At 51.1% G+C, this 25,931-nt stretch overlaps 1 protein-coding gene across 2 annotated transcripts in view; it reads left to right on the top strand.

Annotated features, from left to right (window-relative positions):
• LOC102878628 (protein transport protein Sec16B) overlaps positions 1-25,931 on the top strand; it is a 30,587-nt gene that overhangs the window by 2,694 nt on the left and 1,962 nt on the right. Inside the window, exons 3-21 of one of the 2 annotated variants that reach the window (XM_006907787.2) lie at positions 399-507; positions 1,637-1,781; positions 2,394-2,545; positions 2,858-2,919; positions 4,296-4,431; positions 4,854-5,084; positions 7,392-7,489; positions 9,507-9,588; positions 11,203-11,320; positions 12,482-12,593; positions 14,229-14,334; positions 15,968-16,108; positions 17,273-17,386; positions 18,190-18,262; positions 21,160-21,459; positions 22,306-22,373; positions 24,971-25,096; positions 25,307-25,405; positions 25,750-25,855. In XM_006907787.2, the coding sequence (XP_006907849.1) occupies positions 399-507; positions 1,637-1,781; positions 2,394-2,545; positions 2,858-2,919; positions 4,296-4,431; positions 4,854-5,084; positions 7,392-7,489; positions 9,507-9,588; positions 11,203-11,320; positions 12,482-12,593; positions 14,229-14,334; positions 15,968-16,108; positions 17,273-17,386; positions 18,190-18,262; positions 21,160-21,459; positions 22,306-22,373; positions 24,971-25,096; positions 25,307-25,405; positions 25,750-25,855 (2,378 nt within the window). Of the gene's footprint in view, positions 1-398; positions 508-1,636; positions 1,782-2,393; positions 2,546-2,857; positions 2,920-4,295; positions 4,432-4,853; positions 5,085-7,391; positions 7,490-9,506; positions 9,589-11,202; positions 11,321-12,481; positions 12,643-14,228; positions 14,335-15,967; positions 16,109-17,272; positions 17,387-18,189; positions 18,263-21,159; positions 21,460-22,305; positions 22,374-24,970; positions 25,097-25,306; positions 25,406-25,749; positions 25,856-25,931 lie in introns of those variants that run through there. The other variant, XM_025043966.1, reaches the window with a different exon arrangement.

Genomic DNA, 25,931 nt, shown 5'->3' on the forward strand with positions numbered 1-25,931 from the left:
GTGCTGGGCCCCCATCTCCGGAAGCCCGTCTGCTTCCGTTCTGGGGATGTGGGAGTCTTGTTCCCAAGGATGTGGGAGCAGCCCAGCATGACCTGGGCCAGCTGTCGACAGGGACCCTACGAAGAGACAGCCTCTCCTCTGAGATGTGGTTTCCAAGCCCAGCCAGTCTGAGCTGCGGAGAGACTGACGTGCGGGGTTTGGGGAACCCAGGAACTCCTGTTTTTCTGGCATTAATAGAATGAGGTGGCTAATGGAAGGACAGTGCTTCTCCTGGTGGCACACAGGCCAACCTGACACCTGCCTACACTTTGCAACAAAACAGCCTCCAGCAGAGAGCAGCTTAGCTTTGCTGGCTTGCCCAGGACCCCCTCTCACCTGTCCCTGTCATTTTGCTGCAGATCGCAGAGTGAGAAGCCTTATAAAGACAGCCTCGCCTCTAACTCTGGACAGGAGAGGCCTGGGGACCTGCTCCCAGAGAGTCTGCTAACTGGGGCCCAGAGGAATAAGGTAACCAGAAGTGACATGGGGGCTGGTGGCCTGCGACGGCACCTCACAACCAACATGGTCAGCAATGGCGGGGCAGAGCCCTTGTGCTGCAGTGGCCAGCAGTGTGGGGTGACCAGTTCTTCCCCGCTTGGCAGAACCTCCACTCACACTTCCCCTTCTCCCTGCCTTCCTGTTTCAATTTTATGGTTCGGGGCCATGCTGCGGTCTTTCTGCATTTTTGTCAAATAGGCTGGATCAGGAAATGTCACCTAGGTCACTCTGAGGTTCTAGGAAAGAGAAGAGGCTGCCACCAGGACCCCAGTGAACTAGCAATTGGGTTTACCCAGGAAGCGGGAAGCTGCCAGAATCTTTTAATTCAAAACTGAAAAGCAGAGCCTGAAACCTTTCTTGACTTTTCCCTCTGTCTTTTAAAACCTTATTGTGTAGCCCAGCTGGGCCACAGAAAATGGAGCTGTTAAATTTTCTTAAATAAACTTTTTATGTTAGAATAATTTTAGATTTACAGAAAAATCGCAGAGATGCTTTAGAGACAAGGCCTTCATTTTTCAAAGGCTTGTATAAGTTTTGTTTTCCCGATTGGATTTGTATGATTTTTGAGAAAAGTTCCTTCTCCATAACTCATGCTTAACAGGGCAGGGCACATATTATTATGACTAATAGTAATGACAGCATGATAACAGCAGCCACCCACAGGCACAGCACTTTACAGTGTGCAAAGAACTTTTGCATCCACTGTTTTATTTGTATCCTCCCAGAATGTAAGTTCCATGAACTTCTTGTATACCTGTATCCCCAGGGAAAGCACAGGGCAGATAGGATTATCTTTATTATAGGACAAGGTATAGAGCTTAGAGAGCCTAAGTCACTTGTCCAAGGTTATAGCGGCTCGGCATTGACAAAGCTGGGACTTGAACCCAGGCCTCTTGGCCCCAGGGCCTGCACTGTCCACTGGGCCACATGCATCCTTTAGCAAACACCCATCAGTTGAATTATCCCTTCTTTGCCTTTCAATATTCACTGTATTTATTTGAAAGTTCGAATTTTGTATCTCTGCAGGAGCAATTGGGAGGACATTGCTCTGAAACTGCCTTTGATTCTTCTGTGTGTTTCCATTATTTTTAACTTCCAGCCGGCACTGACCAATGAGTCCAACCTTCTCCAGCAGCACGAGTCTGGTCTCAGCTCCAGCAGCTGCGAGCTCAGTCAGTACATGGCGGACGCCTCTGAGCTGTACCACCCCACGGCCGCAGCAGCTTGGAGTCCCGTGCAGGCCGGTGGGTACCGAGCTGGTCAAAGGGCTTGGTCGAGTCTGATGGAAAGATGGCTGGGTGGCAGGTCTCTTAGGAAGTTACTTACCCTGGGTTTCCGAAGGTGGATCCTCCTCCACCCCATTTGCTTCTGAAGGTCTCCCGGACAGAGTGGCCAGCGTTGGCTCCGTCTCCTACCTTCTCTCGTACTGGAGATTGCAGTATAGCTGATTCTTGGAAGGGAACCCTGTCCCTAGCCGTCAGCTGGCTGGGAGGGGAGGCACTTTTAGGTAACAAGTGAAGGAAGTGAGGACTAGAGTCAGTTTGGTAAAGCAGGGGCAAGCCACAAAGTGTAACTGCGTTGTCTGGAGGTAGCAGACTTGTCAAGAGTCCCAGCTGCTCACCATCACCAAGAGTCTGGGCCTGGTGCCTTGCCATTTGGACTAAGCATCAAATCCTTGCATTACATTCTGACATTCTCAGGGCACTGAAATCTGACTAGGAGCATGGGCTTCTTCTAACCGCTCAGAATTGTACCTTGATCCCAGGTGCAATTTGGACAGAAACGTGTCTGTGGTTTGTTTCCAAGAAAAGCAGTGGCAGTCACGCTGACAGTCTCCACCTGTGTCTCTTCGTTAGAGGCTGTCTCGGCGGCTGGTCCCAAGGCGCCCATGAAGTTCTACATCCCTCATGTGCCTGTGAGTTTTGGGCCAGGAGGCCAGCTGGTGTGCGTGGGTTCCGGCTCGCTCAGTGATGGGCAAACAGCCCTTGTTGAACTGCACAGCATGGAGGTAAACGAGATCTGTGTCTCCAGAATTGGCATGCTGTCCCTGCTGCTCTTTGCCCGAGCATCTCCAGGAATGCGCACTGGGCCATGCACCCCATTGGTTGGGGTGTGTGTGTGTGCAGGAATGTTAGATACGTTTTCTTGAGATGCCCTTAGCTCGACTTCAGTAACTGGGGAACTCACATTCGTCCTTCTGCTTTCTTTGTAAGGCACTGAGATACACCTGGGGGCCACAGCCTCGGGCTCTGTTACTGGACCTGACTGAAAGGGCATCGGTGGCCATCGTCTTGAAGAGCAAATCTGATCTTTGTTCCAGGTTATTCTTAATGATTCTGAGGAACAAGAAGAGATGAGAACTTTCTCAGGACCCCTGATCGGGTAAAATTACCATATGAGCCACTGAGTAAGGGTTTTTTTTTGTTTTTTGAAACCTACAAAGTCTTCCTGCCCAGAACAGGACTTTGGGAGATTTGTTCATGGCTTCTTTGAAAGAAAATATCTATCCCCTTTGGAGTAGAATTCTCTGTGTTGCCATACAGAGCCAAACGTGACCTGAGTCATTTTGACAAGCAATTCAATAGCTGAAGGGCAGAAAGAAAAATTAATGTGAAGTTTAAAAATCTGAAATTGGTTTCATTTCGCAGAGGCTACATGATGGGAGGTTTTAGCGTACCGTGTACTCGTAGGCCATAGCGGAGAAGTGAGGCACAGACTGGGAAATCACAGACGAGTGCATCATAGTGGGAAAAAGGCTTTCATTTTTCTGGAGAAATAGCACGGTCCCGGCTGAGTTCCCGGACAGCGTGCAAGTCTGCCCTCTGCAGGACTGACTTAAAACTGCTTTTAAATGCCTAGTCGCTTCTGGTAAATATTCAGGGTGTCTTTTGCAGTGGAGAGCCCTGGCTAGGGGCAGAGGGTCTGGGTCCTGGGCATCCTACTAACTAGAGATACCATGGTGAGCAGATTAGTTAGCCCTCTCTATCCTTAGTTTATCCTTTAAGAAATGATGTAACGCCGGCTGTACCTACTCCAGGCGGTGATTGTGAGAATCAAGTGGGATAATGCACGTGGAAGCCCTTTAGATAGCAACACCACTGTATAAATGTATTCCTATCCTTCATTTCCCCTTCCAAGAAAATCCCCATCTCGTATTTTGACAGCTCCTTCAATTAACATGAATGCATCTGTAGTTCTTACGCTCCGGCGTAAGATATAGGTAGAGCAACACACTGGGGTATTTGGGAATTAGGGCGCTGGTCCCAGCTGGGTGTTGCTTATGTTAAACGGTCTCAAGCAATTAATCCTGACCATTTATCGAGCACTTGATATATGCCGTACAATGTGCTCGTTCCCTTTTCGTATGGAGGTAGATTTTTAAATGATCTCTGTCTTAGTGGGAAAAGCTGAGGCTCAGAGGAGGTGTGAAAGTTGTGTAAGCGAGATGTGTCAGGCCAGATGTAAACCCAGGGTCATCTGACTCCAAAGTCTGTGCTCTCACCTGCCGCCCTCAGCCGTCATTTCAGGTGTCTGGGCCTCAGTTTCCTCATCTGTAGAATGGAGACGGTTTGTGAGAGAGAGACTGCTCCACAAGGAATCAACCGTCCTCTACCTGCAGACTTACCGGCCCCGTCCTGGGTGGTCAGGCTTCATTTCAGCCCCGCCAGCCAGTGTCCCGCACTGCAGGAGGAGCCTGGGGGCCTGGGGGGCAGAGCCCGCCTGCCACTCACGCCTCACTCCCTGAAATCTCTCCATAGGGAGAACGTACACAAGGTGGACATCATGACGTTTTGCCAGCAGAAAGCCATTCAGAGTCGCAGATCTGAGACACCAGGGAGCAGAGACTCGGCTCTGCTGTGGCAGCTGTTGGTTCTCCTGTGTCGGCAGAACGGGGTGAGTGTTGCCTCTCTGCTGAGCGGCCAGGAGTGGGCTGGATTGAAATTTAAGCCTTCCTGGGACAAATAAGATTCGGCTCATGGCATGATTGTAAGAGGTAACATTAAAGAAGCAACAAATGGCCTGGAAGGAAAAGATTGCTCAGATGTCAACGCCAGTTTGCTGACATTGACCTTTCTCCTGCCACTCTCCGCTGGCCTGGGTTATTGTGCACCAGCCCAATAATACACCTGTGAGAATGTGCCTATTCCTGGCAACCTTCGTGGCTCTTGACAGGCAGACAATCACGACGACAGTGAAGGTGAAGTTTGAGATACAGCACTGCATACAGTACAGGCCTCCTTTTGGGGAAGGCAGGCGTTTGGTGCCGTCCTTCTTCAGCCTGGGCCGCCCACGTGAGGATCCTCTTTGCCTTGCAGTCCATGGTGGGGTCAGACATTGCGGAGCTGCTGATGCAAGACTGCAGGAAGCTGGAGAAGTACAGCAGGCAGCCGCCTGTGGCCAACCTCATCACCCTCACCGATGACGACTGGCCAGTGCTCAGCTCGGGGGCCCCCAACCTGCTCACCGGGGAGAGTCCCCCCAGCGTGGAGACGCCGGCGCAGATCGTGGAGAAATTCACCAAACTGCTCTACTATGGAAGGAAGAAGGCAAGTGCACCCCGTCAGGCTTGTATTAAAAAAGCGACCGGCATCCCACCCCCCACTCCGTCCTCCCCCAATTATGTCAGCAATGTGTTCTCATGTTATAGCACTTAAGAAGCTCAGAGAGGTACAAAGAATAAAATTTTAAAACACCCGTAGTGCTGCCACTAAAAGGCAATACCTGTTAACATTTTGATATAATTACTTCCATCATTTTTATAGGCATATATATTAAAAATCAAATTAAATTGCATATACTGTTATTCCTCTATTTTTCCTTAAGATTATACTGTGAAATAGTCCCATGGCATTAAAATGCACCCTTTAAAAAATGGTTGGGCCAAATTCCCTCAGATGAGGGCATCATATTTTATTTAACCAATCCGCTGTTGTTGACTGTGTGAGCGGTCTATGGTTTTGTCATCCGTGATGAATTAGACAGTTTGAACGTCTTGTCATGTAAGTCTTCAGCGGATCTTTTTATTATTTTTTAGAAGAGATTTCTAGAAGTGAAATTACTGGGTTGAAGGGCATACACTTTTAAAAAGCTCTTCATCGATACACTTAGTTTCCAGAAAGTTTGTTTATAGGCGATACCCCCGCCCCCTATATCTAAGGTATACCTACAACATTGAATACTTTAATTCGACAGATGCAACATGGCCTTGTTTAATTATCCGATATATGAGTTAGGCTACGATACCCCGACCCCCTATATCTAAGGTATACCTACCAACACTGAATATTTTAATTCGACAGATGCAACACGGCCTTGTTTAATTATCCGATATATGAGTTAGGCTATTTTAATTTTTATATTTATTTATTTCAAATATTTATTGAGGTATATTTGACACATAATAGGGTAAGACATTTAAAGCATACAACGTGACGACGTGACAGACACATACATTGGGAAGGGGTTCTCTGCAAAGAGTTCATTAACACACCTATCACCTCACATATTTACCTATTTTTCATGCCTCGTTTCATCTCAAAGTTGAACTCATGCTTTACGTTAACTTAAACATTTGAATATATGATTAAAAACAATTTGAATAAATTCGATTAAAAAAATGAAAAGATTAAAGAGGAAATGGTTCCCCTACCCCAGCCACTCAATTTCTCTCTGAAATATCCAGATACTTTATGCATATGATTATTTTCTCCTTTTTTTCTTACAGAGTACTATTTAACATTTTTTTCACCTTCTGTTTTTCATTGAACAAAATATCTTAGAAAACACTCTACATTGGGGTTGGCAAATTTTTTTCTGTAAAAGGACCCACGGTAAATATTTTAGGCTTCACAGGGCCTAGTGTTTCTGTTGTAATTACTACAGCTCAGCTCTGCAGCTCTCGTGCGAAAAGCAGCCACGGCCAACAGGGAAATGAATAAACGTGGCTGTGTTCCCGTCAAACTTCATTTATGGACATAGAAATTTGGATTATTTATCATTTTCATGTGTAATGAAATATTATTCTACTTTAGATTTCCCCCTCCCCCTCAATCATTTAGAAATGTAGAAAGTATTCTTCGCTTGTGGGCCGATTTTGGCCTTCAGGCCACATTTTGTTGATCCCTCCTCCTTATTACATATAAATATCTTTCTCATTTTATCTTATGGATGCTTAGGTCTCTCCATTGATCAGTTATAATTAATTTAACTAAACCTCTATAGATTGGTATTTAGATTATTTCCAGTCTTTTGCTATTACAAACAATGCTGCAAGGAATAACCATAGTCATTTTTTCCTGTGTGGGATAGTGTATATATAACTTTCTAGAAAATGTTGGGTATATGGTTTCTAATTTTGGTAGATGTTGAAAATTTGCCTTTTTAGAGGTTGTATCAATGGACTCCACCAGCAGTGTATGAAGTTGGTTGAATCTGGGGATGCTGAACCCATGGATGTGGAGGGCCGACTATACCATATTGCTATTTGTATTTTGAGACTCGGCCCTTGGGGTGGAGTTCTTCTCTTGATTTTGGTACTTCGGTTCCTGAAAGTGTTGTGTGACTTTTGCTGAAGAGAGAAGGCTGGCTGGAAACTGTGTCTGAGGGGGAGCTAATGCGATAGCGTTATGCGTTTTCATAAAGTGAAGAGAAGGGGACAACTTGGAGAGAGAAATACGCGCCAGTTAAAGCTCGTTTCCCCACGGTTTCTTTTTCACGTTCACTTGTGAGGCTCTGAGAACCTTCGCGGAAGCCCGGCCTCGACTGCTCAAGGGGCAGCAGTACCTAAGCACGGCATTCGTTGTCGTTAGAGGAAGGCGAGGAGGCAATATCGAACGTGATGCTTTTGTTTTCAGGAAGCCTTGGAGTGGGCCATGAAGAACCACCTGTGGGGTCATGCTTTGTTCCTGTCCAGCAAGATGGACCCAAGGACCTACAGCTGGGTTATGAGTAGGTGAGTTGGGGACTAGCAGTAGAGACCCATGGAGCGGAGAGGCCTCCCCACCGAAGGTGGGGGGCGGGGTGACAGTGGGGAGAAATGCAAGATGCACCGAGAAGCTCCATACTCTAAGCATCTTTCCAGTTTTCCCTTTTCTGAACTGAATGTCACGTCTCTCTTCTCCTGAGTCTTATAACCTAGACACAGACACATCCTTTCTATCCGCTAAACCGAATAAAACATTCTAGTAACATTTCCCGGGGTCAGTGTTTCCAAAAAGTAAGTAGGTTTCTACATTGTGGTAGCTTTCTCTCTTTGGGAGGGGCTGTTCTAGATCATTCCATCACTGAGGGAATAGGAGTAATCGTTACAGTTAACTGACAGAGCCTGAGGACTGACAGGTAGCACATGTCCCCGCTTAGTCTTGCAGTGGGGTTATGGGTGCTGGGAAGAAGATGGGGGCACGGGGTAGCAGGACCATGAGCTGTGGTAGGGAAAGGGGTTCATGGGACTAGAAACTAGATGCAGAAGTCTTCATCTAGGGCTGCGGGCGATGATGACGAGACCAGGCCGAAGGGGGACGCGTAGTCAGAAATCACGCTGGCACACCGCGATCCGGGGGCCAGGGTGGACCAGGACGAATGTCCAAACCAAAACAAGAGAGCAATGGAAGTGTGAGAACATGATCAGGAGTTTGGAGTAAGGGGGATGAAACGGCAAAAGAGAATCAGGATCAAATGGAGCCAGTGGGGATAAGGGTTGCTGGAGAAGGATTCTGAGTTAAGTCCTTCAGGCTCCAGCTGGCATCCATGAGTTGGCAGCCATCCATGAGTACGTGGCAGGGATGGGGTGGGGGGACCCTCCCATAAGAAGCAGGCTTGGGTCAGGTACGGAGAGGACGTTACCTCACCATGTTCAACTTCTAGTGAAGTTACCCTCTCAGCTTCACCGACATGCGAATTGGCCATACATCCCGTTGAGCAGAGAGCTGGCTAAGAGGGACATTCCACTCTAAGTTCAGTCTGTGTGGCTAACGGCTGTCACACTCCCTGGGCGCCCGTTCTCCACGAGGGCCTCCATCAAGTCTCCTTACTGTTCTAAACGGCAGTCTTCCCAGAGCCTAGCGCCACCCTGTGCACTTCGTGACGTTCAGGGACTGGAAGGGTGAGGAACTCTGAAGCTCCGACACGATCAGTGGTTTGAGGCCCCAGCAAGGGTGCCATTACGTACAAGACAGTGTTCTGAGGGACTGTCGGCATTATGTACAAGACAGTGTTCTGAGGGACTGTTTTTTGGGGGGGTTTTAGAAACAAGCATCCTACATCCATGTACATCTTTGCTGTAGGTTTTGGCTTTGGGCCATTGATTTTCAATGGTGCCCAGTGAATTGTGAAAAATAACTCTTTCTGAGTGTGCTTAAATCTCAAATCAGCTATAGAGCTTATTACATCCTTGTTAAGCACATCCTATGGTTTGTCATCAGCCGATCATTGCTGGTCCCTGTTCTACGCCTCTTTGGTTACTGAAAATGGCTATTTTAGTGCTTGTGAGTGAAAGCATTACAGAGCCGGGCTAGTGATGAGCCAGAAAACCTGCCGCTGAGAGCTGCGGGCTTGGCGCGGAGGAGGGCTACGGCAGGAAGCGGGAGTTGGGGGGTGGGGCTGGGAAGCAGGGGCTCACAGAGGGGAGGTTACTGCTGGGGCCTTTGAAAGGTTGGCGGCCCATCGCTGTGATGGAAGAAGGCCCACAGAAATGGTCCCTCAAGGCTTAGGGCATCAGTGAGAAAAGGCAGAAAATTTCCACCAGTAGCAAGATCTACCCGGTATGTGTGGTGAAGATCCTGCCATGGCCTCCCCGCCGACCAAAGTGGATGTGACGAAGGCACGGTTGAAAGCAAAGAGAAAGTCACGTTCCAAAACGAAGCTGCTAAAATCAAATGCGAATGTACGAGGCCTTGTGCCTCGCTGGCGGTGGGCGAAAGGCTCCCACTCCGGCGGGCTTGGTCCCCACTCACGGTCACCTTTCTCCGCAGCTTCACCAGCACGCTGGCGCTCAACGACCCGCTGCAGACCCTCTTCCAGCTCATGTCGGGGAGGACCCCACAAGCAGCCACGGTACCCTTTGTGACGGGACTCCGGTGACACCCCAGCATCCTCAGGGTTTAGGGGGTGGGGACTGCTCAGGGCCATGGGGATGGCTTTAAAGAGTAAAAATCAATACCAGTCGTTTGTTAAACACTCAGCCTGTGCCCCGTGCTTTGATGCATATTATTTCATTTCACACACATAGGTAGGAATATCGTCCCCATTTTACAGACGTGGACACTGAGGTGTAGAGGTGTAAAATGACCCACGATCACAGAGCTAACGAGTAGTGGAGTCGGGGTCGGCCCAGGTCTGTCTGGTTCCGGGGACCTGGCCCTTCCCACACCAGCACACCTGCCCGTTTTGTCGTGAGTAACAGGAGAACCGGACACTGTCGTCCGGGTCCCGCAGTGGGGCTTCCCTTCTTCTCCACCTCCGCACCTTGACCTTCAAAGCCGGGCGTGTTAGATTTGACGTGTCGTCTGGAGTTGGATGTGGCTCGGATGTCTGAGGCCAGCAGGATGGCTTTCCCATTATAAAGACATGTGATCCTTTCACCCCAAAGTCTTCCTTCCTTACCCTTGAAGTCCAGTAACTTTTGTAGGATACATCTTGGCGTTGACTATCTGGGTCAGTTTTTTCTCAGGACACAGTATGCTCTTTAACACGTGTATTCATAGCCCACAGTTCAGGACTGTTTGCTTGAATCACAGCCTTTAATATTTGTTCTGTTCCATTGTTTTGGTTTCCTTTTCAGGAACTCCAGTATACACATTTCATATATATAAGAACGTGAATTCTGTATATATAATTTTCTCTTTAATTAAAAAACTTGCCTGAGTTTCATTTCTTTCTCGCTTGCTTTTCTGATTTTCTTCTTGTATTTTCATCAGTGTCTCTTCGCTTTTGCTCTTGCCATTTTTGTCCTCATTTCTTTGATTTTTCTCCTGCTTCCTCCCTGAGCTCTGCAGGCCACATCTACCTGCTTCTGTTGCCCAGCATCGTTCCCGAGCTCGTGTAACTTCATTTTAGGCCCTTGCTTTGTAGAAGAAGTCGTTTCATTCCTTTATTTGACTTGAATTCATGATAAAATGTTTGGTGACGATTCTTGGTTTCATGGTAACATTTTTTCTGGTGAATGTTCTTTCTACCTTCGATTTATTTTTCACGTTCCTTCCCTACTTTTGCCTTTGTAGTGTGTACAGATGCTGTGCACGTTCCTTTGTAGTAGTCTGGGCTTCCATGGACCAGTTATTTATGGGAGGTTTGTGCTAGGAGGGACCAGGCCCTCGTTCCAGGCATTTTCTGTAAGGGCACAGCCTTTGCTTCTCCTTGACCAGTGGAGATGGCTGAGGGACCCTGTCGTTTGTATGTATGTACGTATGTACATATGTATGTATGTATGTATGTATGTATGTATGTATGTATGTATATGTACCTGTCTGCCTATCCATTCTTGTAGGAGTTTTGCTTTTTTAAAATGAGAACTTGAATTTAATGAATGGCAGCACTGCGGGCAGTATAATGGGCATTCCCCGAACTCCTCCAAACCAGGAAATACTCAACAACCTTCTTCACCTCCATTCTGGCCAGTACTACATTATTGAGTGAATCTTCAATATTGTTTTCTCTGCTGCTTTTCAGTGTTGTGGGGACAAGCAGTGGGGAGACTGGAGGCCTCACCTGGCAGTGATTCTGTCAAATCAGGGTGGGGACCCGGAGCTGCATCAGCGCACAATCGTCACCATGGGGGACACCCTGGGTAAGTGGAAGCCAGCATCATCTTTCTCCTCTCCTCTAAGGCATCCACAAGCCAGCTTTAAACATCCTGCACTGAGGTTCCCAGGGTCTGTGTAGGGCCCAAGTCTGTACCTCTGGTTTGCCCTTGACACAGGGGATAGAGACTCCGGGGCAAGAAGCACCCCTGCCTCTGTTTTCTGGAATTTCTTTGGGAAGCCGGCGCAGGCCAGGTCCCTGTGGCTCCGCGGTTCTACTGCTGGAGGAGGCTCTTTTCAGTAGTGGATCTTCTGTCTCTGGTCAGAGTCCCCTGAAGATGAGTTAAGACACAGGGCGTCTTGCCTCCTGATGCCTGCTGTTAGTCCCACAGTGACCCAGCTCGACCAGACAGGAAATTCTATTTTTGCCTGAACTACCCTGGATAATCACGTAGTCTTTATTTCTATCATCTCCCTGTGACCATGGCCTTAGAAACACGTAGGGGCTATGGAGTGTTCTAGATCCGTGATTCTCAGATTCGGTCAAGGGGCAGAGCATCTGGAAATCATGATGCTCTTCGTGGAATTTTGTGAGATTGTGCCAAGTTGCTCAGCACCCAGGTGCAAAGGGAACTAACATTTGCTGAGCCCTTGTTGAGTGCCGGGCTTTGTGATAGGCACTTCACCTTCTTGAATTAACTCAGTTTTGGAGGAAACGTATGGGAGGACATTTTAAAGCTGGGGACAATTTGGTAATTAATGCGATTTTTATGAGCATCGGTAAAAGCCTTCTATTGTTTGATTTCACCAGGGCTGGCATTAGTGCCCCAAGAAGCCTAGTTTAAAAACTGCTGCTTTCAACGGCCCACTTCCTTGCTCAGGTGTAGGCATCTCTATCGGGGTCTCACCCTCAGGAAGCACTAAAATGCTTATAAAATTCCTAATTAAAAATCCATTAGGGGGAACATAAAATAGTGCCTTATTCCGGCTGAAAAGAATTGAAATGTAATGTCCGAGGCCAAAAACGTGGACGGGAAAGGAGTGAGTGGGGCCTGGGGTCCGTGCAGCGGTCATGAGAAGGTCCTGCCTTTGTTCCCATGAGGCCCCTCTCCCGTGACCTCAGCGCCCACCCGCCCCGCCCCCCATCCCACCCAGAGGATAAGGCCCTACATGGCGGGTTCCCTGACAGGGTTGTCCTCCTCCTGCAGCGGGGAAAGGGCTGGTGGAGGCAGCTCACTTCTGCTACCTCATGGCTCACGTGCCCTTTGGCCACTACACGGTGAAGACGGACCACCTGGCCCTGCTGGGCAGTAGCCACAGGTATGCGACCTTCTGGGGGAAAGGGGCATTTTCCAGGGGATTGTTTTAGGCCTTGCCGAGTTTCACGGCTCCCTTTCTCATTTTCTTGTGTGCATCTGAGCTACTGCTTGTCCCCTCCTCTGGGGTTTTCGGCAGAGGTGTGGGCAAGGAGCTGCCCCGTGGGCGCCTTATCACACCGGCGGGGGCTTTGCGGGAAGCAGCGGCTTGTGGGTGTATTGTACCCTTCTGGCCACTTGGTGACGCCCTGGCTCCACGGCCAGGGACTGTCTCTTAGACATGTTGGCGTGAGGGCCTTTGGCTTACTGCTTGGCGTTAGGCAGCCTAGGGCAAAACTGGAAAGTGGAAGAAGTCTGTTTAGCTTCTGCACCCCTACCCCGACTTGGTGCACGAGTTACCCAAAGTCCCACCTGTCACTTATTCTCCATCAGCTGTCACTTTAGGCTTTTCATGCAGGAGGACCTTAAGGAGCCCCTAGACGACACAAAGGCCGGTGGCTTCCTAGCGGTCGTCCACGTTCTAGACCTCTCTTCCCCCGACCCTGTAACAATTATGATTTCCTAAGGTCTTATGGTGTGCCAGACATCTGATTTATTTCCTTTCATCGTTACAAATTTACCCTGTGAAGAAAGCGTATTTCTAATCTTCACTTTATAGAGGAGGGAAGCTGAAGCTCAGAGAGGTTAAGTGACCTGTGGTGTCCAGTCAGAGTTGGAGTCCAGACTGCCCGCTGCAAAGCCCTTACTTCTAACCGCTGCACTGGACTGCCTGCACACATCGCTGTAGAGACACACTGTCTTGTTGCCTGTTTATCGAGGCCCTGGGCTCTGACAGCAGCACACAGTTAGCTCGTCAGAGAAGCCCATCTGTGCCAAATATGACAGTAAGAGTGTGTGAGTTCATGTGTCTCCCTGCTATGTTTATACTGCACAAGGAAACTTCTGGAGACACAGTCGTAACCAGGATCAGCCCTGCTGGCTGCTGCGAGCTGCTGAGGGGGACATTTGGGGCACTGGGACGCTGATGGCCCCTCAGATTAGATCAGGTTCACCCAGCCTGCTTCCTCACTGGCCGAAGGAACATCCAGCAAAGGGGCCGTCACTGGGATTGTGGCCCAGCGGGCCTCCGCATCCTCTGCCATGCCCCCTTCGTTCCGTGCTCTAGGGGTGTTACATTGCTCCCTCTTTCCTGCTCTTTGGCCCCGGTCGGGAGTGGCCTGTCACGGGTGCACCTTCTAGGCTTCCAGGCCCTCAGGTTAGCTCCTAGCATGTTTCGGGAGGACCAGTGCCCCACCAAGCTGGGAGGGAAGGCAGCTTGCCTTGAGCGACCCTCCAGTGAAGGAGGCAGGGGACCCCGTCCCCACCTCCCCCCACCGCCCTTGCGGCCTGGCCCCATCCCCTGGGCCTCTGGTGCAGGGCTCTGTTCTCGTCCTTCTCTCGCTTCAAGAAAATGGGGCACGAGGAGGCAAAGCATTCACTCTGGACTCCCCGAGTCTCCTTCCTCTCTTGGAGCTGCTCCAGGGGTCAGCCCGGGAGAGAAGCTCTGCCCTGAGTGGGGGAGCCGGTGTTTGGCTGTCTGCTAGGATTTAAGCTCCTCTCCCTGATCTCAGCCTCTTTTATTGTTATTCCCTGGTTTTAGTCAAGCGTTTCTGAAATTCGCAACAACCGAGGCTATCCAGAGGACGGAAATCTTCGAGTTCTGTCAGACGCTGGGCCGCCCCCAGTCCTTCATCCCTTCTTTCCAGGTAATGGAACCCGCACGAGGCCAGCACCCGCATGAGCTGTGTCAGCTGCCTCTGGCCAGCTGGATTTTCAGCTCTGCAATGTGGCACATGGTAGCTAGGCTCAGTTGTCTACCAACTTCCCCTCCTTAGCTCAAGCGTGGGGAGGATTAGGATTTCTTTCCAGGTCCCCTAAAGGTCTGTATTTTAAGATATGAAAGCAAAACGCTGCGGTGGCCTCTCTGCCAGAGGCTCTAGCCTCGCTCCTGACGGAGGAAAATCCTGCCTGTGGCCCTGGGCCTGGGCCTGGGCCTGCTGTGCAGCCGCTCTCTCTCCACACAGCCGTCCCGTCTCCCCGGCCCCCGCAGCCACCTGCAGGGAGGGGGCAGGAAGGCGCTGCCTGGGGGGCGGCTCGCCCTGCTTCCTCTCCTACTGACCTGCTTCTCTGACCTCTTTTGGACGCCTCTGTCTTCCAACTGGAGGCTCTTCCCCGCTCCATCCGCGGCTAGCACCCTTCTCTCTCTCCGCCCCACCAGGGCGTCAGCGTCCACTGTTCTAACTTCTCTTCTCAGCTTCTTCCCTTGATGCCCTATCGTCGCCTTCAATGCATAAAGACTCCTTCAGTGCCTGTACCGAGAGTGACACGGTGGCAGCGACACCCCTCCACCCCCCAAAAATAAAACAGAACACAAAACAAACAGAACCTTGACAGTGAATGAATGAATGACTGGATACAGGAAAACGACCCTATTAGTATCTTCTTCAAGAGTTTTAGCAAAGACGTGCCTTCTTCAGCAAAGCCTTCAGACTCTTTCTCCTTCGGGCACCCGCCCCTCAGCTTGCCCCCGGCCGGCCGCAGTGAGAACAGCTCGTTTTTGTGGGTGCGGTCTGCATGCCTGCTCTGCGTGGGCTGCATTGGGCTCTTATGCTTCTAGCGTTCTATTTCTAATCCTGAGGGGCAGGTGCGTTAACCCCCTTTCGCAAAAGAGGAAACTGAGGGTCGGTGCTTTCGGCTCATATCTCTCGCACGCCATTTGTCCTGAGCACACGGGTTATCTCGTTTAACCGTTAGGAGGACCACGGGGTAGATAGTGTTCTTGTTCCCAAACTGTGGTGAGGAGAGTGAGCACGCGGAGAGGTGGGGTGATGAGCCAGGGTTCCATGCCCAGCGTGGAGCTGGGATTCGACCTTGGGGTCTGTCTGATTCCCAGGCCCTCGCGTGTGCTTCTCTGGCTGCGAGGCCATATTCGTGTCCTCTTTGCCTTGGGTTTAAGCTCCGGCACCAGAGTAATTTCTTCTTCTTTTCACATCTTCCCTTGGCACCGGGTCCTGTGCCGCACATACGCCAGGCTTTCCCGAGTCATGGGTGCCTGAAAAAGAAGTAAATGGTCTGGTGCATTTCCATGGTGACCAGGGCCTCGGGGGATTGAGTGGCTGTGACTCCCACCCCTTCATCATGCAGGAAGTGCAGGCTGGGTTTGGAACTGTGACCACACACGGATAGAACGCCCCAAATGGCCCCAGGCCCTCCTTGATGTTCAGATGCCAGAGTCAGAGGAAGCTGGCAGTCAGCTGACTCCCAAGAAGTCTTATCTACACTTCTCTCTCTCTGTCCCCGCCTGGATGGACTGGTCCCTGGCCCCGTTCCTCTTCACAGGTTTATAAGCTCCTTTATGCTGCCCGGCTGGCGGATTACGGCCTTGCGTCCCAGGCCTTGCATTACTGCGAAGCCATCGGCACGGCCCTACACAGCCAGGGAGAGAGCGGTCACCCTGTGCTGCTGGCGGAACTCATCAAGGTGAGCTTCTCAAAGGGTTCTCTGCAGGCGCTTTATCCTCCGTGTTCAGAGAAAGGCATTGTGCAGCCGCTTAGAGTCCCCATCTCATCCTCTTTGAACATGCTGTAAAATGGGAGCCCGTGGCTGGCTTTGACCATGTCCGTGCGCCCAGATGTGCTAAGCCGAGGCCCGACCCTGCACAGAGAAGGCTGTTGCTGGGGGGGCACAGGGAGATCGGGGAGACTGGAGACCGGGCGTGAGCTGTGCAGGCCGTTCACGCTGCCTGTGCTGCTTCTGGAGCAGTAACACTGCATGTTGAGGGCAAACCATTCTAACTGTAAAAGCTACGCTTCGAAAATGTATTTTAGTGATTAAAACAGGAAGTGCTCCTTACGAAAATGCTTTTAAAGGTATGGAATACTTTATCACAGGCGGGATACATTTTTAAAAAAAATCAACTTTTAGTTCCTGGGGAAGAAAACAATCAGGGAAACCGTTGTTTCAATTAATTAAAAACCATATGTATTAGCTGGAGAGTCAAAGGCAGCCAACCATGAGTTTTTGCTTTGCTTTAGATGAGGCCCAAGTGTTGGGTTCTGTAACCAATAAAATCTGTCCCCTTGCCCTGAGGCTTCTGCCAACAGGAGGGTGGTGGGTAGTGAGCCCAGGGACCCAGAAGGGAGGAGTAGGAAGGTTTTGGAAATCGGTGACGGAATAGAGTCTTGCAATACAAAGTCGTCCCTCGGCTAGCAGCGTGGGCGTCCCCTGGGAGCTGGTTAGGAATGCAGAACCTCAGGCCCCACCCCGCCTTCTGCCATCAGCATCCGCATTTTAACAAGGTCCCGGGGGGTCCTCTGAGCCCTGAAGTTTGAGAAGCACTGCCACAGAGCAGACAACTTTGCAGGGACATAAAGCCGAGTAACTGCTTCTCTCCACGTATTACATTTCTTGATCTAACACCAAGATGGGTTAATTGCTTATTTATGTTGCAGTTTTGGGAAGATATCTGCAGAATTTGCTCTCTCTCAATTAATTATTCTTTCTATCCTATTTTACAAGTGCATTGAGGTTCTCTTTCTTCTTTTCCCTTATTGCCTCTTTCCCCATTTCCTTCCCACGCCCCTTCTCTCCCTCCTTTGCCCTCTCTTACTCTCTGCCCCTGGCCCGTCTGGAAACTTGGCACAGCTGGCAGAGAGGCTGAAGCTGTCGGATCCTCTGGTGCTGGAGAGACGCCGGGGAGACGCGGACCAGGAGCCAGCGTGGCTTCTGCGCCTCCGGAGGCAGCGCCAGGAGCTGGAGGCGAGTGGGGTGCAGCCGGGTCAGTGGCCGGGCCCTTCGCGTCCCTCTTAGTTCCCCTAGACACAGAGGAGGCAGGCACCGACCCAGGCACGTCCCCGACCCCATCGCTCACGAGGCCCAGTCGGACGGGGAAGGGGTGGCACTCAGCCTCCCGGCTGCTGCCCCTCTCCTGGGCGGAAACATTTTTCCGGGTTCGCTTGTGAGACAGTGGGGCCCTTTTCAAAATCAGCCTCGCCGCCCTTCTCTGCAGGCCCGGAAAGCGCGTTTTGTGACCATCAAAGCGTCCACCTCTCTGCTAGGAACAGCGGGTCACAATGGACCCATGTCACTTTAATGTAATGTAGGCCAATCGCTTAAAGATGTCCGGGCCGTTCCTTTTTGGCTCTGACAATCGCAGAAGCCGCTGGTACTAATCTGACAGCAGTCGGCACAGGGTCTCCTCCCTTTTCTTTCATTCTCTCTGAGAGAGGGCAGGGTGGGATTTTTCAGGCACGTGTGGCCTTGACTCTCTCCGTGTGCTGCTCGCTCTGGAGTTGGGTTCCTTTCCCTTGCCCCGTCCTTGGGGAGACATGGACGGCCCTGGCCTCCTGGGCCCTTCCTGCTCCGAGCAGAACTGGGAGTTGGGAAGGGCCGAGGCCACCCCCAACCCAGTGGACCCTCTTCTCCAGCCCCCCGCATTTGGCTGAGGTTCCCTAACCTTGTCACTCCCTCTGCAGTTTCTTTTTTACTTAAGTTTTAAACCATTGTTCTCTGTTCTTGTTTTTCTTTGTGATGCTTAAAGGATTTTGCTTTATTTTAAATAGCAAAAGGTAGCAGGAAATACTGGGGATCCCTGGTCTGCTCACTCCGATGTTTCGGGAGCCAGAGGAACAACAGGTACCCAAACTGATGAGCCGAGTGTGTAAGTAGCTGACTCCTGGGAGCTGATCAAACAAGATAACACAACTTAAAACATATCTTCCCCTCCCTTCCCGGAGTGACTTCCTTGCCCGAGTCAGCCTGACCACAGGTCCAGGCACCTTCTCCATGGGGCCCCTGCGGCCACAGCATCCTGGCAGTTCTAAATTCCCTCGTTAGTAGAGTGTCTGCTTCCCGTTCGGGTTTTAACACCTGTTGCAAGTGTTGTTATCTGATTGTTTCACCTGCATCACTATCTGTCCCCAGCTGAATACATTAGTGTTGGGGACATAGGGAGCTCTTCAGATTTTTGATCAATCGCCATGTTCGAGTTTTAACACCTGTTGCAAGTATTGTTATCTGATTGTTTCACCTGCATTACTACCTGTCCCCAGCTGAATACATAGGGAGCTCTTCAGATTTTTGATCAATCGCCACACACACGTGAAGTACGTTTCAAAGCATTTCAGCAAGTCCCTTGTTCCCCTCAGGATGCCTCTGAGTATTGGGTCCACAGACGTTATTGCCCCAATTCTGTGCCTGTTCCCCAAAGTACACCCCCTTGTGGAGTCAGAACAGGGCCTCATGTTTCCACTTCCAGCCGCTTCCCAGCCTCCAGCCCTTCCTTCAGGGAGGGGTGAGGGGAAGGCAGGAAAGGCGGGCCCTGGCTTCTGTGCCACAGAATCTGTGAAGGTGAAGGGCTGGAGGAGAGCCGGGCTGGGTGTTTCTGAAAAGCCGCTTCTGCTAGGAAGCAGCCGTGTCTCCTGTCACCCAACGGAGTAGGTGGGTCGGCCGCCCACAGCAGTGCTGTGACCTTGGGTCCACAGACGTTATTGTCCCAATTCTGCACATCTTGCCCACATGCACATCTTAGCCCATCTCGGCCAGTACAAATACCAGCCAGGGCCCTGCCACGGCACACGCTCCAGTTCCTGAAGAGCAAAGCCATGATTTCTGTGGTCTGATTGGCATTTTCGCTGGAAACTTTCTAAGTTTCACATATCCCGGCCCATTAGGAAATCCTCAAGGGAGAAAGCTCGTCTAAACATGGAGAGTGGCGTCAGGTGCGATGGCAGTTCCCGCCCTCCCCGGGCTCTGGTCTGAGGCTCAGGGATCAGACACGGGAGTGCGGGACACACTGCTGGGAACTTGGAGTCACGGGCGGTGAGCGGTGTTACAGCCGCCGCTGCGCTGTCCTCGCCATCATACAGGTGGCAGGCGCATCGGGAGGGCTGTGCTCGTCATTGCTTTCCAAAGATATGGGCAGGAATGTTCCTGGTGTGATTCGTTCGTGCAGATACCACATTTCAGGTCTCATTTTTTTTTCTCTTTGCCCTGTGTTTTAGAAAACACTTCCTATCAGGATCTTTCAAGACATCAAGGTGACTCAGAAACCCGTGGGGACTGCTCAGCCCCGTGGCCAGCAGCAGAGCAGATAGGGCCTGCCGGACCCAGCCCACAGCAGCCTTTTCATGTCCAGCTGGGCTCCTACCCCGCGGTTCTTGTTTTTCTTTGTGATGCTTAAAGGATTTTGCTTTATTTTAAATAGCAAAAGGTAGCAGGAAATACTGGGGATCCCTGGTCTGCTCACTCCGATGTTTCGGGAGCCAGAGGAACAACAGGTACCCAAACTGATGAGCCAAGTGTGTAAGTAGCTGACTCCTGGGAGCTGATCAAACAAGATAACACAACTTAAAACATATCTTCCCCTCCCTTCCCGGAGTGGCTTCCTTGCCTGAGTCAGCCTGACCACAGGTCCAGGCACCTTCTCCATGGGGCCCCTGCGGCCACAGCATCCTGGCAGTTCTAAATTCCCTCGTTAGTAGAGTGTCTGCTTCCCGTTCGGGTTTTAACACCTGTTGCAAGTGTTGTTATCTGATTGTTTCACCTGCATCACTATCTGTCCCCAGCTGAATACATTAGTGTTGGGGACATAGGGAGCTCTTCAGATTTTTGATCAATCGCCACACACACGTGAAGTACGTTTCAAAGCATTTCAGCAAGTCCCTTGTTCCCCTCAGGATGCCTCTGAGTATTGGGTCCACAGACGTTATTGCCCCAATTCTGTGCCTGTTCCCCAAAGTACACCCCCTTGTGGAGTCAGAACAGGGCCTCATGTTTCCACTTCCAGCCGCTTCCCAGCCTCCAGCCCTTCCTTCAGGGAGGGGTGAGGGGAAGGCAGGAAAGGCGGGCCCTGGCTTCTGTGCCACAGAATCTGTGAAGGTGAAGGGCTGGAGGAGAGCCGGGCTGGGTGTTTCTGAAAAGCCGCTTCTGCTAGGAAGCAGCCGTGTCTCCTGTCACCCAACGGAGTAGGTGGGTCGGCCGCCCACAGCAGTGCTGTGACCTTGGGTCCACAGACGTTATTGTCCCAATTCTGCACATCTTGCCCACATGCACATCTTAGCCCATCTCGGCCAGTACAAATACCAGCCAGGGCCCTGCCACGGCACACGCTCCAGTTCCTGAAGAGCAAAGCCATGATTTCTGTGGTCTGATTGGCATTTTCGCTGGAAACTTTCTAAGTTTCACATATCCCGGCCCATTAGGAAATCCTCAAGGGAGAAAGCTCGTCTAAACATGGAGAGTGGCGTCAGGTGCGATGGCAGTTCCCGCCCTCCCCGGGCTCTGGTCTGAGGCTCAGGGATCAGACACGGGAGTGCGGGACACACTGCTGTGAACTTGGAGTCACGGGCGGTGAGCGGTGTTAGAGCCGCCGCTGCGCTGTCCTCATCATCATACAGGTGGCAGGTGCATCGGGAGGGCTGTGCTCGTCATTGCTTTCCAAAGATATGGGCAGGAATGTTCCTGGTGTGATTCGTTCGTGCAGATACCACATTTCAGGTCTCATTTTTTTTTCTCTTTGCCCTGTGTTTTAGAAAACACTTCCTATCAGGATCTTTCAAGACATCAAGGTGACTCAGAAACCCGTGGGGACTGCTCAGCCCCGTGGCCAGCAGCAGAGCAGATAAGGCCTGCCGGACCCAGCCCACAGCAGCCTTTTCATGTCCAGCTGGGCTCCTACCCAGCGGGAGGAGGTTCAGGGCAGATGGGGGTCCCGGTGCCTCTTTACTCGGTTCCCGAGACCCATCTGCCCGGGACAGGTGGCGGCATAGCAGTGACAGAGGCCCCTGGAGGAATGGCCTGGGAGGGAACCCAGCAGACACACCCGCCCCCTGGTAAGAGCTGCCCTAGGCTGGAGGCCTGGTCTGTGCGCCTTTGGTGGGGGGACAGATGAGGGAGGTGCAGGGACCAATGGGAGGTGATGGGGTCTGAGCCGGGAAAGAGCTGAGTAGGCGGTGTGTGCATGACAGAGGCCCTATTGTGTGTCGGCCTGGTGCTGGCACTCTGTATACATCCAGGGAGTCGGCTCTCTCCATTCCAGCCAGCCTCTTTGCTGGGACAAGCTTAGCAAGGCTGGTGGCAGCCCCTCCCGCCCTCCGCTTAGATCCCGGTTTCTAGGAGAGGGGCCGTCATGCAGAGAAAGGAGGAAAGTGCCACCTGCGCCTCAGGCTGCAGCTTTGGCCGAGTCCTCCTCCTGAAGCCTACATCTGAGAGCTCACTCCCGCAGAGGCCCGGGCTCCTGTCCTGCTCCCAAGGGTCTCAGGCCCAGTGGCCTGATACAACAGGGCAGTGTTGAGTGACAGCAGGGAAGTGCCAGAGACCAGACAGGAGGATTCGCCCTTAGACCCTCTCAGATTACGGCCTGTCCAAGACTGGAGACTCAGACGGGGGCCCGGCTGGGGGGAGCCCTGTGATGGAGCTCCATGTGACCCTGATTTCCAGGACTCCTAAGGAATGACCTTGGGCTCAGGGCGGAGAGGGCGTGTCCAGGGAGTCGTAGGTGGCTGGAATTGAGAGGGCCGTGCAAGTGGACTCAGTTTCCTGTGACCCGCTTGGGATGACGAGCTCGGAGCTCCAGCTGCTGTGCAGTTAGGACCGCCGACTGTCCCGTTCCCCTTCTTCAGGGCGGAGGGAAAACCCACCCCCGCAAATCATGGGTTTTGGTTGTTTTCGTGCCACAGGTGAAGACGCAGAATCTCAAGAAACCGTCCAGCGTCCTGATGGTCAAATGGCCGCTTCCACGCCGCAGGTGAGAGGGCGAAGCCCGCTCCACGCTTCGGGTTTTCTCCAGCCGCCTGGTCTCTTAGCCATGTGCAGACCCCGTCCCAGGCCTGGCACGAGCTGTCCCTTCCTCAGAGAACCTAGTTTCTCCTTGTTTCCTCCTACAGCAAACGCTGAGAGGCTGGGGGAGGCTGCGTCCAGTTTACGCTGCACCCTGCCGACCTGTGTCCCTGGGGGGCAGGGCCGCAGGCAGGCGTAGGCTTGACCTCCGAGGTCTGCTCCCTCTGACGCATGCTTCTTCCCATTGCAGTAAACGCTCGCCGTACCCTGCCCCATCACAGACAATATTTATTTCTTTATTTTAATTTTTACCTTGCTTTCCTTCCAAGAAGGTCTGCAGCAGCTGTGTCTTTTCTCCTCGGGCTGTAAGGTCTCAGAGGTGACCACGTCAGATTAGTCATTCTGTCCACCTGTTGAATGAGTGCTCCCTTCCCCCGCCGTGGGCGTCACTGGTCCCAAGTTTAAGGTGTTTTTCAACTTTGCCTGGTTGGAGGTTTACATCATCTAACTGGCCTACAGGCCTTAAAAAACCTTTATGCTTTACTTTTTATTTTCTGACTGAAAAAGTAGTACATTATTGTTATAGAAAACTTGAAAAATAAAGACTCAATCAAATATCACTCATAATCCCACAGTCAAATATTTTGGTTATTTCCTGCCAATATTTTTTGTATGTACATAGTATACATATAGACGTGTGTGTATTTATGTCTATACATATACATGTATGTGTTTTTAAATGGTCAAGAACATGTGTATATGTAGCTTTCATTCCTATTTGTTATGTAATACTGTAAAATGAGATGTTCCACATCATTCATAAATACGATTTTTAATATCAGAATGATAAAATCCACTGTGTGAAAGTACCGTCATTCATTCAGTCATTCATTCATTCACTCCCTCACAAATGCTGAGTTCCTACAACGTACAGTGTTGCAGGGGCTGGGGACACACAGGGAACCAGGCTGAGACTGCCCCATGCGTGGTGCTTCCTTTTAGTGGAGGTGACTGCATAGAAACCCCTGTGCACCAGGGGATCTTACCTTAGATGGGGTGGCAGGGAAGGCGTCCCCGAGGCCATGAGCAAGGTCAGAATGGAGTGTAGCCACAAGCCGGGTAAATACCTAGGGAGCAGGCGTTCAAGGCAGAGGGAATAGTGAGGGCAAAGGCAGTCAAGGAGGAGCAAGGGAAGTGGGGAGCAGTGGGGAGCAGCGGGGAGCGCTGAGCAATGAAGCCAGAGAGGCAAAGGGGGCGAGGCCATGGCGGCCTGGTATTCGTTTGTCATTAATCATTTTGAGCACATTGCTTTTCTTTTCCTTTTTTTTCTTTCCTACTCTTTCTATCCCCCTTTCCCTCCCTATCCTTCCTTCCTTCCTTCCTTCCTTCCTTCCTTCCTTCCTTCCCTCCTTCCTTCCTTCCTTCCATATAAAAACACAGTGATGGGCATCCTAATATGTAAGCCCTTGTCTATTTCTTGAGTTATCCAATTAGGAGAAATCCCTAGAGAGAGCCAGAATCCTTGCTCTGCCGTTTCCTAGCTGTGAGACCTTCAGACGGTTCCTCAACCTTTCTGTGCCTTAGTTTACGCATATGCGGGATGAGACGATACTAGTACCTACTTCATGGGACTGTCGTAAAGATGAGATGCTCTCGCGATACATGCAAATATCGAATCATTATGTTGCGCACCCAAAACTGATGCGATGCCGTATGTCAATTAAACTTTAATAAGAGATTAAGTGAATCACTGTATATAGCCCTTAGAACAGCGTCTCGCACATGGTAGAGACTATACTCATCAGGATAAAATATTGTCTGATTCCATTTATGTGAGACAGAAAGTAGAGGAGAGGTCATCAGGGTGGGGGAAGGGAAGTGGGGGCTTAGGGTTTAACAGACACAGAAGGTCTGTTGGGGAAGATGAAAATCTTCAAAATACATAGTGGTGATGGTTGTATGATGTGGTAAATATACTAATGCCACTGAATTGTGCACTTTGAAACGGTTAAACTGGTAAATAGTGATTAAATATTTATATAACTTACGAAGTGGTCACCTCAGTAAACCCAGGACCCGTCCGACACCATGCATGGTTATTACAGTACTTCTGATGATGTTCCCCATGCTGTACTCTCCGTCCCCATAATTATTTTGTAACTACCAATTCGTACTTCTTAATCCCCTCCTCCTTCACCTATCCTTCTACCCCCTAACCCAGCAACTATCAAAATGCTCTCTGTATCTACGAACTTGTTTCTGTTTCGTTCGTGTATCCTGTTCTCCAGATTCCATATATAAGTGAAATCCTATGGCATTTGTCTTTCTCTGTCTGACTTACTCCACTCTGCACAATACCCTCTAGGTCCACTCATGTCATTGCAGATGGCGGGATTTCATTCTTTCTTTACGGCTGAGTAATGTTCCATTGCATATACGCACCACCTCTTCTTTATCCATTCATCCATTGATGGGTACCCAGGTTGCTGTTATATCTTGGCAGTTATAAATAGTACCATAGCATTATTTACAGTAGTTCTTTTTTTTCCTTTTAATTAATTCCAGGTGCCACCGATTCCCCAAGCACACAGTCCTTCTGAGGGTTCCACTGCTTTGGTCAAGGAGGATGAGGGGGAGTCCTCCGATGAGGCAGATGAAAAGTCTTCCCAAAACACTACACAGGGAGAAAAGGTGGGCGATGCGGAAGGATGCAGAGGCGGAGGGACTGGGTCTTTGCTTCCCACCGTTCCCATCCCAAGTGGCCGGGCGGACTTGGGAATCTGGGTTTCGGTCCTGTCCCCTCCCCGCCTCTCGACCCCCGTGCTGGGGTGGGGTGGGCACATCTCGCACTCAGTGGGAGAGGCGACCCTGCAGGCCATCGCCGCTCCCTTTCTCCTCCAGAGGTCAGGGTTTGGCTGGTTCAGCTGGTTTCGCTCGAAGCCCCCCGACAAGGTGCCCCCCTCCGGAGACGAGGACTCCCCCGACGGCCCCGACTCTGAGGTAACCTAGCTGGGAGGGCGAGGAAGCGCCCCGTCCTGCGGGCCCTGGCATCGGACTCTACCCGAGTGCAGATGAGACAGGCCCCGTGATGGGAGGTTGCGGAAGGTCAGCCCGTCTTGTGAGGGGAAAGGGAGATGATGAAAGGCCTGAGAAGTCAGAATAAAGAATTTTAACTTTAGAGAGCCCCAGCGGTCACTTGGTTTGTTGAAAAGAGGAGCATGAAGGACTTTCGGGAGGAGACCTCAGCGGCAGGTTGCGGGTGGGGGCCGCCGTTGTGGGTTCTGCAGGGACACAATGGGTTGGCACAGATTTGTTAACCCCCAACGCTGCCTTTCTCCACTGAGACCCGCAGAGGGTCTGCGCCCCGCCGGGCTAGCCCAGGCCTCTCACTGACACCTCTCCCACAGCCCCAGCCTCTACCGGCGACCGGCACCTTCTCCACGGGTACAGGTACTGCCAGCGTGTCCTCTGGGCCATCGGTGGTCTTCTCCGTGCTCCCCAGGGGTTGGGGGAGCTTCTGGGAGTG

Source organism: Pteropus alecto, unplaced genomic scaffold (genome assembly GCF_000325575.1).
Source record: "Pteropus alecto unplaced genomic scaffold, ASM32557v1 scaffold101, whole genome shotgun sequence".
NCBI lineage: Eukaryota > Metazoa > Chordata > Mammalia > Chiroptera > Pteropodidae > Pteropus > Pteropus alecto.